Genomic DNA, 18,441 nt, shown 5'->3' on the forward strand with positions numbered 1-18,441 from the left:
AGCATAATGTCAGTGATAGTTACTGGTGAGTTTTAAGGGCATATTGGAAGGTAAGAAAGAAAATAGCTTCATAGATGCTCCTGACAGTCCTTTGCAAGGGTATGGGACAGAAGAGGACAAAGGTGTTTCTTTGAGAAGGTGACAGGCTGCATGTGGCAGCTGGCATTGTGTCCACTGGTGCAGGTGAAGAGAAGTGTGTGTCTTACCTGTCTACCCAAAACCAGTAATGTGATGAAGAATATGAACAAGGAAATTGAGCCCATTGTCTTCAGGTCCTTCAGTATTCCTGGCCTATAAAATAAAAACTTAAGTAAAGCCAGCTGCTCCAAAGTTAAACTTCAATTAAAATTCAAGCACAAAAATAAGACCACAATTTATATCTACTACTTTCTGGTATGTACACTAAGAGCATTTAAATATGAGATGCTATATTATTTGATTAAATATCATTATTTATGTTATGTAGCTTTAATTACCTCTACTACATTCTCTGCAAACATACCTACATTTTGAAGTCTAATAATAAGATGAGGATTTACTAAAAATAATATCCTTTTTAAATTACAAATGGAGAGCATTTGTGGCTTAGTCTATACAAGCAGAATAAAAATCGATTTTTAATGCAATAACACTATTTCCATAGTGGAGAGCTCGACCATGTCCAATGAATAGGAAGAAATGGAAACTAAAGCATCTAACTCCCAAGATACCTTTTCACATGAGAATTACAGGAGGCACAAACTAGATCTTGTACAGAGTTTATTAAAAACTCTGCTTTGGCAAAAGTCACTAGGGGATAATGGGAAACAGTTTACACTAGAACTCTCCTACTCATGCCACTGAAACAAGAACCTTGGTAAGAGATTTAGGAAGGAAAATACCAACAGACACAGAGCTTGACTGACAAAATCAAAGCTGCCAGAAGCACATCCTCAGTCTAACCCATCCCCTGGTTCTCCATCCCATCACACAGATAACCCTTTCCACTAATGCAATGGAAACAAAGACCTGAGTTTGTTCCCATTTAATGTTTAGATTTAAGTGCAAAGAAAACCTACACTTTTAAAAAAAATTATTCAGTTGAGATCCTTTTCCATGATTGTTAGAGCACAGTAAAAATGATATTGAAACTACACTCTGAATATCCAGACTTTCTGGTGTGGCATATGCCATACACTTGGCCTACACAGAAGAAAATCACCTCTTTGTTTTGAAAATGAGGTAAAAACTACAGCTGTCCAAAAATTATTTTGTACAGCAATAACAGGAACTGGAATCATAATTTTGGTCTTACATGTTATCACCTGTAACAAAGATTTCAGCAGTGTCACGAAAAACTTAAGATACAATTCACAAGCACAGCAAATAAAATAAGAAAGATACAAACTGTTGGTCTACTAATTTTTTCAATAGCTAAGCCTGCATTTGTAAAGATTTAAGACTATGTACTGGTTCTGGGGAAGCTGATTTTCTCTGGCTTGTAGCAAATATGCTTTAAAAGCCTTAATGATGTACAGCCTGAGGCTTAACAAACTTGATAATGACTTCTTTGTAATGTCCTTTATGACAAAAATGCAAATTAAACCATTATCTATTTCCTATAGTATGTGATTTTAATGCCTTGTCCAGACTTATTTTATTCTAATGCTCTGAGGTGTGACATTAAATCAAATATTAACTTCAGCATGACAATGAGTTTACATTGTGACTCAGATTACATAGCCAAACACGTATGTTCCATGACGTAAGAACTACCATGGGTAGTATTTAACTTCAGAAAGACTGGAGTTAGCCACCTACCTTCTAAGTGGTGCCATTGCATACATAAATTTGCTGTAGTCATCCAGCATGGGCCCATGAGTGTGCAGAAGGATGACATTGTAGCCCACCAACGCAATCAACATTATTACCATTTTCAACTCATAATTTATCCTCAGGAAAACAGAACAGGAAATGAGCCCTAATATGCAGCTGTATATAAAATACTGGCAAAGAGAAATCAAATGGAAAATATTTAGAATTTGGCTCTTGAGTAGGAAATCATGCATAATAAAATGCTCAGGCTAGTTTAAAAAACAAATTATTGACTGACCACTGAAGTGTGCAATCTATCACAATCTGGGACACTATGGTTTATAGACAGCCAATAAAAATAAATTTATGCTCCCTAATTTTCACCCTTTGACACTTTTGGTTTACTTATCTGCATTTGTGGGATACCACTGATGGTGTTGAAATCTAATGTAGGAGTCTGCTGCCAGCAGACTGACACAAGATTTATTCCTGTTCCACTGTAAAATTTTCATTCATGCTTGAGTCCCACGATTACTCTGGATGTCTTGCTAGCATTTGGGTCAAGGTAAAATGTCTAAAGGCCCGAAAACAACAATTTCATTGCCTATATTTGCAGCTGTTATAAACTGATGCAATATTCAGTTGTTATGAACCTCATAGATATGCAATTTTACAAACTCTAGAAATGCAGCTAGGATTTGAAAAATACAAAGCCATTAACAGGACCTATGCATAATATAAATATAAAAAATCCTTCTCTCAAATCCCGTGGAGTAATAACCATATAAAAACACATCCAATTGCTAAAAAAATAAAAGCCTTTTCTTTCCTATGTCATATATATCAACAAAAATATGTCTGGTTGAACTTAAATTCCTGGAACAATATTTTCTCCTGATACTTTCTGGAAATTGATTAGGGCATCAAAATTAATGCTAAAACAAGAATCATCACAAGAATCATTATCTTAGTCTTTAATATGCAACACCTTTGCCAGAAATGCTTCCTGAAAATTACAGTCCTGCACCTTGCAAGGAAGTTTCTTTTCTGAAACTACAAAGAATTCTATTTCTAGTCATGCTATTTTCAGACTATTGTTGACTTGTTGATGGCAGTACTTTTGACAGAACCTGAATCACTGTATACTAATTTTGGAGGATCACTAAGAAGGTTAATTTTCACAGCCCCCATCAGACAGAATTGATCTACCATCTCAATCTTTGCTGCTACTGTAATTTGCTCGGAGATCTGCTTGAAGTAAGAAATAGATAGAACTATTGTTCAGAATCACCAAAAAATGAAACTCCTCTGATAGCTGCATTTCAGAGGAGGTCACACTCCAAATTTGGTGTTACATAAAAATAGCAGCATCCTTTTTTGAGTCAATAAGGCATTCTACTGTTGAAATCAGTTTTCCAAAGGGAAACAAGCAAAGGCAGTCTTGAATCCATATACTGTTTGACAAAGACCCAGAAATTTTCAAGTGGAACAGTCTCTGACAGTGTTCCATAGGAATACATAGAATAGATGGAAAATTTCAGACAAGGGTGGATGAATTAGAAAAGAGTGGAACAGCCACACATTTAAGAATGCAGACCTTGCATTGCAATGCAGTGTTTCAGTAAGCAAAAGCAGACCTGGAGAGTCTGGCAATCCGCAGAGCAGTGAAGCTGAGCAGGTGCAGACCCCTGGTCTGCTTAGTGCATCCCTCAGCCACAGGACAACCTCAGCCAGCTCAGCCAACTTGTCACAACCCAGGAGCCTGCAGGCACTTCCCACGTGGTACCAGTGTGATGCCGCCTCTGATGCGGCCTTGGCTTTATCCAACAGTGCAACAGCAAGTTCTCATGGATGTCATTTTTGTCTGACAGCTGAAGCAGTGAATAGCAATGTTTCCTTTTAAGAAAATTCTCTAACAGCTCAGAGGAGGAAAATGCAGGGTAACCTCTCCACAGACAGAATCTGCACCTCATGCTGTACAAATCAAGATTCTCAGCATCTGAAGGGGCGTAACTCCATCTATCCTCTTTTTCTTTCTTGTTCTAGCTCTAATAAAGGTATTTTAACCAATACCTGACAGGCCGAGTGCCTCTCTTACTGGGATCACAAGTCTGGTGCCTTGCACCCGGGTACTACACACTTAGGATCCAGCCCAGTGCATTTGCTCTCTTCTCTTAAAATTTAAGACCTACAGTTCTGTGGGTGTAAAGACCTTTACTGAAGTAAGAAGGAGTTCTACTCCCATATGTCAATAGAGAAAAACTTGAGGACAAAGTCATTTTGTAAAAAATTTCCTAGTAAAATAAAATATATCCCAAAACTGCATCTTTTAGATGTCAGTATTATAACTTCTATTTCTTTTAACATGTGGAGGTGGCAGCACTGACACCAGACTGTATTTTTTCCCAGGAACAGATACACACATCAACTTCTATTACATGGAAATGACAGAAGCATCACAGCAAAACTGAACAAATTAAACACAAAAATGTCCCTATAATTTACTGATGAATCTTTGCTAAGTATTTTTAAAAAGTAAGCTATACCAATCAAAAAAGTTATTTTGGGGGGTAGAGAAGGAGGCAGATCAATTGCTTTGCTTCAAAATGAACTGAATTCAATTGGGGCTAAAGTAATTCCCAAAGCTCCTACGTACTCATTTTAGATGACAGTCAATAGATGTCAGGTTTACTATCATAAATCACATAAAGTTTATCGACATGAATAAAGCTTGAAACTAACACACAGATTCAAAATAACAAATTTTTAATTTAAGGAAACAAACATTTGTCAGCTTAAGTATTCAGTATCTTATACAGTGAAGAGAGAGAAATTTTATTCCCAGAATAAAAAAGAAAAAAAATATCAAAACTGGTAACTCAAAAGGACTTTGTAGCTTTTTCAAGCTGAAATATATGCAGTGTCTGAGGATGAAAACAATGTGTATTTGAGAGATGTTTTAAAGGTTTTTAAATCTTTAGCTAACTTAAATTTTTCATTTATTAATGTCAGAAGTGAAATTTTAACATAATTTTTTCATGCCAGTCTATCAAAGATGAATTGTCTTAGATGAAAGAATGTGTTTTAATACTTTAAAAGCTATAAATCCTGAAATCAGGACACATAGTTTTGGTAATGGTCTCATTATTTCACCACAGAGATAAAATAATCTCCCTTCTCCTCTTGCCACCACCAGCTTATTCATACAACCCAGCTGACCTATTTTGATACAATATATGGCTTGTTATTTTCAACTGCAGGTCTTTTGTAGTCCTTCTAAGAATCACTGCTCTCTAGGACACAGCTCCCACTTTTTCGCAGCAATGTCCTTCCCCCTCCTCTTGCGTGTGCCATTGTGCTTTTGCTCACACTAAGAGATCTTCTTCAGATCAACTCAGATCTCTTAAGCAGTTTATACAGTGGTACATGAGAGTTTTATTTCCACCCCTCTCACCCCATCTCTTATCAAATACACAATGACAGGAGTGTGACAATTCCACTGTCAGTGATGTAAGTGGTGAATATTTTCAGGTCAGCCACCTGAAAATATTCCCACCATGGGAAAACTGTCTGCAGACTAACCTGGCTTTCAGTGCACAGTCTGCTTTGGAGACACTGTGTGTTATCTTGGTATCTTGCAACGTGTTAGCACAGATGAGTTAAGCTTCCTTGTTATCATGCTGTTTCCAGCTTTTTTAATCTGACATTCATTAAAATCTCTATTTTCAGAAGTACTAATCTCATTTAACTTCCCACTTACTTCAAATGCAGTTGCAGCTGACTAAAAAAAAAAAATCAAGCTTTTTCTGCAGTCTTAAAAATGGGTGGGTGTTTAACTTCAAGCAGATCTGGTAACAGTCAATTTAATGTAATTGTTGTAAACAAACAAAGAATTGTAAAATTAACTTACCGGTAGGAAAAAACAGTTATTTTGTATACACCACCGTGTCTGATTACTTGAATTAGAAAAACTTGCATTTGATGAATTAAGAACTGAGGGAAAAGCTATCACAGCATTATCCAGGAAAAACTAGAAAAAAATAAACATATAATCCATTAGTATGACAGCTGTTTAAGGTCAAAGTAGAGAACAGAAATGGAGAAGCAGAGAAAGCCTTGCCAGTAACCATTTAACTTTGGTATTTCACTATTATTTTGTATCTTACTTTGAAATAGGAAAAGGAAAATGACATAACATGACTCCTTGTTCCTGCATTCTCAAACAAAAACAACTTTTTTAACCTTCATCTGACACTTTCCACTGGAATAAAAGACAAAAGGCTCTTTGTTATATTATTTTCATATAGCAGAATCTCAAACACACAAGAGACGATGATGAAATAAATTCGATATGAATAATTCCTGGGTTTACCTCAACTGAACGTCCTATTTAAACACAGGAAGAATTAAAAAAAGAATAAGAAGTCTTTACTGAAGTTGGTTTACACAGATGCAATAACATAATAATGCTGACATTAATATCGGGACTAATGTCATTGAAACAGAAAAGTGGATCCAGTATCTCCTGGGTCATCAAATTCAGCCAGTAATCACACACGAAACCATCATCATACAGACCCCCTTGATGCAATGATCCAGTGCTTTCTTAATTTAGATTTTGGTGACTACATTAATTCCAGTAGTTTGAATCTCAACATTTAAGCTGTTTCTACATTTAACCACTATTCATGGCCAGTTCTCATGTTTTTCTTCTTGTCATAATCTCGTCCTTTAGCTTTCACATGGCTTCTTTCTCTCCCGAGTATTTACAGTCCTAATATTTAGTATCATCTCAGCCTTCATTGTACTCATCAATCTATGTTTTTTCTACTTCCTTCCCTGAAAACAAGCTCTTCATTCCCCTAATTAGTCTAGTAGTCACCCTCTGTACATATTTCTTTCAATTCAGCCTTCTGAGTGACCAAAACTGCAAACACGCTTCCCAGATTTTATCAGTAGGTCATGCAATAGTTCTAACACTAATTCTGCAGAAAATGTATTTCCGTACATCCTAGAATCACAGAATCGTTAGGGTTGGAAGGGACCTCTGGAGATCATGCAGTTCAACCCCCCCTGCCAAGGCATGGTCACCTAGATCAGGTTACCCAGGAACATGTTCAGGTGGGTTTTGAATGGCTCCAGACAGGGAGAGTCCATGACCTCCCGGGGCAGCTTTTTCCACCCTCAATATAAAGAAGTTCTTCCTCATGTTGAGATGGAACTTCTTGTGTTTTAGTTTATGGCCATTGCTTCTCATCCTGTCTCTGGGCACCACTGAAGAGTCTGGCACCATCCTCTTACACCTGCCTTTGAGGTACTTATATGCATGGAATAAATTGCATATAAAAATTGAATTTATATATCTAGAATTATGCTCCTTTGCTCACAGCTACAAAACCTTAACAGCTCACTGTACCTCATGCAGCTGGGGCTCAGACAGATGATGATGTTATAGGAGCTTAACACATTCTGCACGTGGACATCACCCCAGCCACTAACACCATGCTCAGCAAATGTGAGGTAGCTTTCCTTCATTGGGACTCACCTAGGTAAATGCAGTTTATACTTACCATGAGTTCAAAGCAGTCACATGGATGGTTATTGTGATTCAGCTGAGTTGACATTAAGCCCACATAATTAATTAAAATCCTGAACTCATCACCTATCCACCTGATGAGCTTCCAACATGTATCAGAATTTCTTGTCACTAACCTGTCAGACCAACTATAATCTTGAGCTTTTTACTACTAAATTTCATCCTAGTTCTTTTACTCAAATGTGGAAACCATGTTTTTACTAGAAAATGGACATATCGTGGACCAGCCATAAAAGAGAAGAACCAGAGCATGTAAGACAGAAGGACTTAAGCACGTACACAGGGAAAGAGTCCATGGGGAGGTTGTGAGAAAGGAACTAGCAGCACTGGGGAGGATGTGAACGAGGAACAAGCAAAGGAAGAAAAGGACAAGAAAATGCAAACTGAAGGACAGTTGTGACATACACGATGGACGAGGTGACACACATACAAGAGCCAATCATAAAGCATAAAGTAGCGTGTGAAAATAGGCCTTAACCAATAACAATTATGCACGATTGTGCATAGGGAAAGCAAGAATTGTATATTAGGGACACTAATTCATTAATAAAATGGCTTCTGCCTGATTCACATTGAATCGTGTAGAGTCCATTGTTTCTCTCTGCACTCAAATCCACACCTGACTTCTTCCTTTCTAAAATTCCAAGCCATACGTCACAGACACTAACTGTCACCTTAATTCATTAGTGAATTTCATAGTTCCTCTTATACACTAAATATGAAAATCCACATGTGGTTGACTAGAGTAGAGATCCACAGGTCACCTCCCTCTCACACGCTGTTCTCTGCAGGTCGTCACCGTGTAACCGACCTCTAAATTCTTTCTTCATTTCTGTCTTTAACTACTGTTACAGAGAAAACCTGAACTGCTTCACTCAGAGCAACTAAATGTGGATCAAAATGGTTTATTGATGTACCAATGTTAAATCTGTCAGTCATAGTTCTGTACAGCCAAGTCTTGGAAACTTGCAAGGACAGAGACCCCACAATCCCCCTTAGCAACGGTCTCAGCACTGTACATGCACAGTGACTTCTTTTGTCTTTCTAAACACTATCCAACCTCCCACATCACCACCCAGGTTATGTTTTGTAGCTCTGCTGAGAAGAGTCTGAAACCATTATCTCTGTAACTCCCCTTCAGCAGAAGTCCAAGGTTGTGGATTTATGAAGGTCTTCAATATGCCACGTATTACAAATACCAAGCTGGCACTCACCTGTGTTTGTACAGTTGCACTTTCAGGTTGTTTTCCTTCTCTAACATGACTGTGTATGTGAAACTACACATAATTAACCTGCCATCAGTGAAGTACAAAGTCAGGACCAGGATCAGTACCAGAAATATAACAGATAAACCACAAAAACAGACCCTACAAAATGTTAATAAACACCTACAGATGTTGTAACATCCTTCTGTAACTGATCCCAAAGAGCTCTAATGACGTGCACATGCAGAGAGTTACACCCACATCTGCCTCTTCCCACAGGATGTGTGGGTGAAACGCACACACTCCCTCTTCTGGGAATGCAGGGTTCTGGCACACTCTCCTGAAAGGAGATGCAGGTGCTCTAGTTTTATGTGCCCCTGTGCAGCTCCCTGCAAGCTGTCAATGCACATGCTGCAGAGTGAGCCCTGCGAGTCCATGTGCAGCGACAAACCTGAGCCGTGGTCCCTGCTTGTCCCAGCCCATGCTGTTTCCTGCCCATTTGCATGGCAGGCAGCTCACAGTATCTGACAGGGAGGCTGCTCCCACTGGCTGAGGCAGAGGTGTGATGCCAGAGGGGTGACTTATGACAGTGTCAAAATAGTGTTTTGACAGTCATCTGCTTTCACTCATAGCTCTCTGTCTCCTGTTTCACATTTCCACATTGCCCAGAGACGTTGTGGAGTCTCCCTCACTGGAGATATTCAAGAACCATCTGGACACAATCCTGTGCCATGTGCTGTGGGATGACCCAGCTTGAGCAGGGAGGCTGGACCAGATGACCGCTGTGGTCTCTTCCAACCTGACCCATTCTGTGATTCTGTGTTTTTTATACTTCTTTTCACATTATTTCCTTCTTTACTTAAGAATTTTCTGAAGTCATTTGGTTACTTTTTGAGCCAGCTGATGCTCGCCTGCCTCTTTTAACAGGAATAATTTTGGGCAAAAGCCCTTCAGACAGCTTTGAGGATTTACTCCTCCTCCCTGCCTCCAGCTATTTAATAGCTTTTGTTAACAAGGGCATCTGCCAAGGGCCCCCACATCCAACTAACAGTGCATATACTTTTTCTGTAAACATGAAATATTTAGTTTCAGAATCCCACCTTATTCATGTCCCCAGAGCAAAGATTATATAACATGAAGAACTCAAACACAATTATAATCTAGAAACACATATGGTATGCATATTTATATATGTTAATTTATATTAAAGCATTTTAATTTTGGTTTTGAACTTTGCACAAGGCACTTCTGACCTATAAATGTTACCTGTATACACAGAACATTATATTAAATATGGTATATCTTTGCATATATTAATAAATTAATCTATTAATAAAAAAGAAAAAAAAAGGATATGGAAGTGTTGTCACCTGCCATGAGCCAAACAACACTTATTTCTGAATGATGTGTTTTCACTTGTCTTTCTTGTCTCTCATCAGTTATCTACATCTGCTATCACGCTTTAAAGATACATATTGTTCTTCAACATAGTATTTTTTGTAAGAGTAGGTTCAGTCCTACTAAGCAGTCACACCTACTCAAATGACTCAAATGAAAGCAGTATTTTTTATGAATTCCAATGTTTGCCAGGAAATGTCTGAGCATGCTACCATTAAATTCTTATTTTAACTTCATATATTCTAACAGCTTTTTCTTTTCTTGCGTTCACATAACCTGCAATCCTCAGTTCTGACTTTTTTCTGCCTTGCATAATGAAAATACCTGCTTTCAATGGGAGCCATGTGGTGACAGACCCTCCCCCCAAAACACGGGAAAAGCAAATTAGTGCATCTATTTTGTTCTTTGAAAACAACAACATAATACACTAGTTTAGATCTCATTAAAAGGAAATCATCTTTCTCACTGAGGTATGAAAGCATTTGGATGTAGAATGCCTATCACAGCTTCCACTGAAAAATGCCAGTTGCTCTGGCAGGTGAGTCAGGACTTTTATTCCCAGATCCTCACAAGAATGCCCCAAGAATAGCATGAAGAATCACAAACTCTGGTATCATGCCCCCTCTTCACAAGCTCATAAGCAGAAGTTTAAGGACAGCCTGGAATGCTAAGTTCCTACCAAGACTATTATGCATTTTTTTACTAAATAACAGTGATACTGAGATATTGGTAAGTTGTAAAGGGGTGGGTGATGAAAATCCAGAGAGTACTGAAATGCATTTAGCAGAATTTTTAGAGCATTATGCCTCTGGGTTTGTACAAGACTTCTTAACATCAAAGTGCTCATGCATCTGTGTTATTTGGTATGTTGTGGCATGTCTCTTGATAACAGTCAAATGTACCAAATTAAAGTTGCTCAAAAATTATTTTTTATTAAAGTTTGGGTAGCAAGAGAAAATGCAGGACTGTCTTTGTGCCACCATGTATTCAATTCCCAGCCCCCTGCAAAGGCAATATGCAGTGGCAAGTCCCTGCCTTGTTCTCTCTTGTCCCACCAACAAGAGAGATGAGGAGCCTGCTGGGCCTTTACAGACTCAGACACCATGATTTCTGTGTTTGACAGATATGGAGAGATCCTCACTTACAAAGGCAGTGACAGCACATCTCTTCCCACACCCTTGAAAGAAACCAGAACTTCTGTAAACATGATTTCAGAGCAGTGTCTCACCTGCTAGTGCATCTCTGCTAATCTAGTGGACCTAGACTGATACTGATTCTTTAAAGTTTCTTAAATCCTGTCTATAATCTGGAATAGATTTGTGACTGAGCACTGCAAGTACGACTTAAATAATATGACTTCAGCTGTACATTCCACTTTCTGCTTCCGACTCCCAGGCCAGGTCAACCTCTAGGCAGTGTCTGTTTATTCTTCTTGAAAGATATGCATTAGGCACCCTCCAAAACAGGGTGCCAGGCACTGTCAGGATGTATAATTAGAGTGTATGTGCCAAAGAGCTTGACAATTAAAAATACAAGGCCAGCAACTGTATTAACAGAGTCAGCTACACTAAAAGGAAGGTACCTTAAAGAAACTAACTTTCCACTAAGAGAATGAAAGCAGGGTTGATTAATTATTTGTCATTATTTAAAACAGGGTATCATTCATGACTTAGAGGAGGCTAATACTTGCATCATTAAAGGCAGCTCGTGCTCACGGACGTACGTTAACCAATGGAGCAAAAACACTCAAACCTCTCTCAGTCTTCACATTCCTAAACACATGCTCTTTCAGAGGAAACAGTCCAGAAGCTAAAATTCACCGGATGAAAAGACAGGAAAGCAAGTAATATCTACAGAAGGGCCACAAAGATTATCAGAGTGCTGCAGCACCTCTCCAATGAAGACAAGGCTGAGAGAGCTGGGGTTGTTCAGCCTGAACAACTCTCCAGGGAGACCTTAGAGCACCTTCCAGAACCTGAAGGGCCTACAAGAAAGATGGGGAAAAACTCTGGAGCAGGGTCTGTTGTGACAGGACAAAGGGTAATGGTTTTAAGCTAAAAAAGGGTAGATTTGGACAAGATATAAGGAAACATTTTTTTATGATGGGGGTGGTGAGGCACTAGAACAGGTTTCCCAGAGAGATGTTGGATACCCCATTCCTGGAAACACTCAAAGTCAGGTTAGACAGGGCTCTGAGCAACCTGATTTAGTTGAAGATGTCCATGCCCATGGCAAGGGGGAGTTGAACTGTGTGACCTTTTAAGATTCTTTTGAACCCAAACTACTCTATTATTCTATGATCCTGAATCTTAAAGCTGGTAGTTAAGAGTTAGTGGGACAGTATAACCCTGAGATCTTGTTGCTGTGCCAAGAACCATTCATGCATTTGATGCAGAAGTCACTGAAACAAAGAGCTGTTGCAGGACTCTTTCATCATGCCATGTTCCTTGAGATCACATGGATCCCAGAGGATGGTGAGGCACAGTCCTTTGATGTATTGTATGCAGTCATTCCTTCAGCTACCAACTATTGATCCTTTGCAGTCATGCAGTCCTACTGTCCCTCTGGGATGCCTGGATTGCTCTGTGCAGGATACTTTCTCATGTTCAGTTTAAAGCAGGTCAGCTCGACAAAAACAGCTTTCCTCAGCCACTGACAGTTGTCCTTCTCTCCATACAGCACCAGACCTAATGCTGAATGGATCACCAGATCTAATGTGTACCCTCTCCCTTCAGCTCAGAAGTATTTGATACTTGTGTCATGTTAGCTGATTTTTAACTTCCCTCCACTGATCAGGACTACATACATCTCAAACCTGAAGAAGAAATTCAGATGTCTGCTAAAACAGCTAATTTCAAACAAAATTGCACCCCCACTCTTTTCCACTGTCCCTTGAGCATGAAGACTGAGTTTTATTTGACATTTTGGTCTTAATTATGATTTATTAGGTGTGGCATGGTTAGACACTTTTTATCTCTGTTAAATCCTAATGGCTACATTTTGCCTTTTTCTACTGAAAGGGTTCATGGAAATCAATGCAGTTAATGGACTCTGCTATTAAGTATATGTTGCTTGGAGATACAATAATGATGCTTCAGAGTCTCTCCCACAATTTGCTAATGCAAATTTCACAGTCACATTTGAAGTCATTTTTGCTAGTCAAACTATTAAGGTTTAGTTTCAAGGTGGAAATTGTACTTAAAATTATCATCTCATGAATATCATGGAACATGATTATTTGTAACATTGTAACATTGCTGACAAGGCACTGAGACTTTAAAATACAGCCTATTAGGTTTTACTATAATATTCAGTCCACATAAAATTGGAAGTGAGCCAATAAAATTAAAACCTCTATCTAAAAATTATGTACTGAACAACTCCTTTTTTTTGCTAGAATGTCTTTTACTACTTGAAGGCCAAATCTGAAATGGACTGTACACACTAGCAGAACTTTAGTCTAAGCAAAAAACTGTTGCTGACTATATCTCCTTTTACATTTTTTAACTTACTAAATAACCATATGCACAAAGTCTAACTCAAAGTATACTTTAAACCCAAGTAAGTTCTTTCTTTTCTTCTGATATATTTACAGAGTTGAAAATAAGGGCAAATCTAGCCTGATCTTCATTTTACAAGGTACTACATCTCTGGGGTTTATGCTGTTCCATAACTTTTGCATGGCTCAAGGTTGTCATTCAAAAAGGCACAGAATCTTCAGCTAATGGAGAATCAACAGCTTTTCAGAATAATTATTTCCATTGCTAACTGCTTTCACGGCTGAAAAGTCAGCTTATATTCTCATTTCCAGCCACTGCTTCTTTGAGTTTCTCTTCTCCCAGCCTTACACACTAAATTCAGCTAGGTGAATTTTAGATTTTGAAAATGGAATTGGTTTAGAGTTTCCCTCCTCTCCTTCAAAAAAAGCAGGAAAAAGGAAGAAGAGAAAACTAACATTAACAAGCTAGGAAAATTTAACAGTAAAAATGGAGAGAACACTCTACCAGAAATTTCAAGTGTTCACATTTAAAAGCCCACATTACATAATTTGGACAAGTTTAGTACTTAGTGTAACAAATGATTGACTAAGGGTCCCCTGAAATGTGAGAAAACAAAATAGAACAGTGTAGATACCATCAATCTCTAAGTCCTTTATGAATCCTAAGTAACAAAAGTACCACAACTCAGGGAAGCATTAGAGATGCAATTTCAAAAGCACTGAAATGTGAATCTTACTCACTTGAAACGTGAATAATATCTATGCATTAATGTTGCAATGAAAACATTGCCTAAATAAATGTTAGAGTTCCCATTTTGCAGATACAGAACTGAACTGGAACACTTTCACAGATTTACAAACAGAATCCACCTTAGCCAACAAGACAAAACAAAGGAAGATTTTTGATCCCATATATTGCTCATCCATTAGAGAACAGACCCTTCAGACTGAACGAGATCATTAAGATTCATGCTTTGAGAGCACTAATGCCAGATTTACTCTATAATTGCTACAGCTGCAAAAGAATAATAGAATTACATGGATTTTCCTGGTTAGGAGAGAAAAGCACAGGTTGAAATCACTTAAGCAGACATAAGCCCTAATGAATTTGGAGTTCAGTACTTTTGAAGTTTTGATGTAACTTTGATTTTCTTTCTTATTTTAGAAAAAGGCAAGCACGTGAAATCAATAATGTATACATTATGATCATTTTGGGGAGCATCACAAAACTGAATAGAGCTTAGTTTGTTTTATGCAAACTCTTCCACACATCCTGTGAGGAGATACTTCATTTATTCAGAAGGGCTGTTTTTCTGAGTCATCTATGCACAATTCAAACCTAGGATTTGTTTTCTATTCATTATAAATAATATTTTTCTTTAGCAAATTTAGCCAGGGTCTGAGCTCTTGTTGAGCATCCTGCTTGCAGAGGTCTCCATTACACAGCATGAATTTTTTTTGCTCTGCTTGACATTTCTGTCTCTGGCAATTGTTATCACATATGTTCCTGGCATAGCCACAGAACATAAATTTAACATCTAAACAAATACTGAATAACACAACAATGACAAATCTTAAATGAGCAAAGAACCACGAAAAATTACCCCTTTTTCCCTTACCATGTTGAATACAGCCATGGTTAATATTATAGCAGTGGTTGTGAATGTAAGAGTGATCCTTGGCCAAGGACGGTTTGCAATTATTCCAGATGATTTCAGGATCCACAACAACGAAGCTGATGCTTTCTTGCTACATTGCTAAGCACAAAGAGTTTAGAAAAGAGAAAAAAATATCATTAGTATATTAATTAGTATAAACAAGGGTAGAACTAAGACATCTCAAGATTGAGGGCAGCATCAATCTTGAAACATTGTACAGAACTGTTTAACTATTATAGTCTCATGAGAATTACAGATCATGATTAAACATGAAAAGAAAGAAATTTATTTAAAATATCTGCGATGACAATCACTTCCATTAAATAATTATAATTTGCAAGTACCTTACTAAACATTCAGTATATATTATAATAATAGCAAAATACAGAGTTGACAGCAGTGTCATCACCTTTAACATCAGCAAAACCCTTGAAAATAAACTGACGTGCCTTTACTGAATTGAAGGAGTCACATTTAGTAGCTTCTGGAAACTTCAAAATGTAAATAATGACTCTGCAAAGTCTTTGACACAGAATAAAGGCTAGCTATATCCCTGGAGCCCTCAAAACAGGAGAGTTTCCGGGGTTTTCTTTCATTTTTTTTGAATCTTGTTTAATAATTAGTTTTAAATGGAAAATAACTCAACAAAGCAAATCAACCTTCACTAAAACTATCTAGAAGGCAAATAAGCATTTCATAGAAAACTGGACTTAAGTTTGACACAAAGAATATTCAGTGAATAGAAAAATTTTTTTTACGTAGTGGCAAAAATTAACAATAAAAAACTCTGACTCATTTAATCTGCTTCTAAGAAGACATTGCAAAGTCTCCATTCATACATGCATAGTGCCTAGAGGCACAAGAGGCTCACACAGAATAAACAACAATTTGTGACACATCCAATAAACATTAATTTTCTCAAAACTTTAACAATGAGGAGATAAGGTTGCCTAGAAGCATCTTGTGCCCTTTCCAAATGTCAAATTCAGTTTTATGGAAACCTCTGTAAAAAAGGCAAAGAAAAGTTAAGGAACATGACAATCCCACAAAAATAATTGTTTTTTTCAATGTGTTTTCTCTATTTACTTAATATTATCCAAGATTGCTCTGCATATTACTTTTACCCCAGCCCCAGCCATCAGCAGAGATACAAGCTCAGGAATGAGAACTCAAGCACAAACAACTAGCAACCACAGGACTTAACTTACAGCACTGATCTATTTGCTCAGGTTCAATAGCTATGGCACATTATGCTAAATTACACCACTACCCAACACATGTGATGCATTTTGCATGAAGGTCTTTTATCATACTGTACATAAGCCTTTCACTCCTAATTATGCATTATTTGGACAAATCCTCTGCATATGCAGAGCTTTTTTTACATATTGTTTCCTTTTATGACAGGGAGTTTTGCTGAATTGGACAGGTTGAGATCAGTTTCAGGAAGGTCAAAACAATCATTGGAATCTCAAGGATGGACAAAGAAAAGGAGAGAAAACATGCAGCTTTTATATACACATTACTCCTCCCCCATATTAAAACCTCACCCAAATACATAAACTCAAAGGACCTTCATTTTTGAACAAAAAAAATCCTGCTCAAAAGGCTTTTTGAGCTCCCCAACCTTGTTCTTCACGCTTAAGTACACAGCAAATTTCAAGATAATTTGAATCCACACGTAGTTTTTAGAGAAGTTTTGTCATCCCTCCCACTTCAATACAGTAAAAAGCACAAAGCTTTGATTGCTGCTGCTGCTACAGAAGGGGAGTGTTCCGATGGATGCAGGGATTGGATCTGTGTGAAAATGAATAATTTAGTTCTCTGTCTAGTCTGCCTAAAACCCACTGAGTCAGGGAGCATGGATTTATGGCAAATTAGAACAGTCATGAAATCATGCCTTAATTACTCTTTACCTTTTTTATAGCTCACATGGAACTTTATTACAACTTAACCTACATTGTTCCGTGATTTTCTTGGAAATTTAAAAGCAGCTGGAATAGTTTAAGTTGCATTAGGGACAAAACTAGGCAAGTACACTGAGAAAGTACTAGGAATATAAAATAGCTAAGAAATCATATCTATAAAGCTGTACACTCTGTTCTTTCTGAATTACATTACAGGGAGACATACTGTTCAAGGAAAGTCTTTAGGATTAGAAATTCCAAGAAAATAAGCTAATGATGGAAATAAATTATCTGGTCTAAATCAGATATATTTTATTATGAATTTTACAGGGTTTATGTTATCTGATGAGAGGCTAATCAAATCAAACACGAAGACCTGGTGATGATCAAAAGGGCGATGACAGTTGATGAGTAACCTCATCAACAGAAGCCACTGAATTTGCTGCTTCTAAGACCACTGAAAGAGGTTGCTGCAGTCATGATTTCTCATGGAAAACCTACCAAGAAGCCTCAATGAAAAAAACTTGCTTTCCAGGATGCCCTGCAGAGTAAGGGTGATTCCTGCCTAAAAGGGTAGCAGGCTGGCACAGGACAGTTAATTTTGCAAGTGAACAGAAAGAAACTTGGGATTGTGTAAATATATCTTAAGGGCATAGTGGGTATGTGGAAAACCTGCATGACATTTAGAGGATGGGACACTTAAGAGAGGAAAGGAAGGCATGAATGTGGATCAGATAAGTACAAGCATAGGTAGATGGAGATGAGAAGGGATGAAAGGAAAGAGATGAAGGTGAAAACTTTTCTAAATGAGTCTATTGCATATTGTTATTAAATTCTATCTCTAACAATCTTCTGTGTAAGTGCAGTCCTTATTCTGAGCCTGCATGTGTGTGAATGGTAATAAACTTCATGCTGGACTAGATGGCAAGGGGCACAGGATGGGTGCCAGCCACTGGAGAGAGATCACATGGGTGAGGCAACTGAGGGCTGGGTATCAGTAGCTGAAGTGTGTCAGACCAGTCCCTGGGGAAACCCACAGGGTGTGTGGGGGCATGTGTGTGTAACCATTAAGAACATTCAGACAGAACTGGTTGGCAAGTAGGAGATCAACATTTGGAAAGACCCAAGGTTTCAGCTAGTCACTTTATAAAGGGGACAGAGCCTGGGTATGGATATTGTATTGACTAAAATTCCACATGCAAGACCCACAAGTTAAAGTGTGCCTGTGGATGAGCACAGTCAGGAAGTGTGTATGCCATCAGTCCTGATCCTCCAGAAAGAAGGAACTAGACCATCAGTGTTGATCTTGTTTACATGAGTGCTGCTTGTTGTTATGTGGGTGCTGTAAGAGAGCTGTTCTGTCCATGGATCTGTGTGACTGCTC

The 18,441-nt window shown here is 38.0% G+C and overlaps 1 protein-coding gene across 2 annotated transcripts in view; it reads right to left on the bottom strand.

Annotated features, from left to right (window-relative positions):
• ADCY2 (adenylate cyclase 2) overlaps positions 1-18,441 on the bottom strand; it is a 205,755-nt gene that overhangs the window by 21,104 nt on the left and 166,210 nt on the right. For both annotated transcript variants that reach the window (XM_039549160.1, XM_039549159.1), the window contains exons 16-19: positions 15,112-15,249; positions 5,705-5,824; positions 1,801-1,985; positions 207-291 (exon numbers count right to left, since the gene is read on the bottom strand). In XM_039549160.1, the coding sequence (XP_039405094.1) occupies positions 207-291; positions 1,801-1,985; positions 5,705-5,824; positions 15,112-15,249 (528 nt within the window). The remainder of the gene's footprint in view (positions 1-206; positions 292-1,800; positions 1,986-5,704; positions 5,825-15,111; positions 15,250-18,441) is intronic.

The sequence above is a fragment of the Corvus cornix genome, chromosome 2 (assembly GCF_000738735.6).
Source record: "Corvus cornix cornix isolate S_Up_H32 chromosome 2, ASM73873v5, whole genome shotgun sequence".
Lineage (NCBI taxonomy): Eukaryota > Metazoa > Chordata > Aves > Passeriformes > Corvidae > Corvus > Corvus cornix.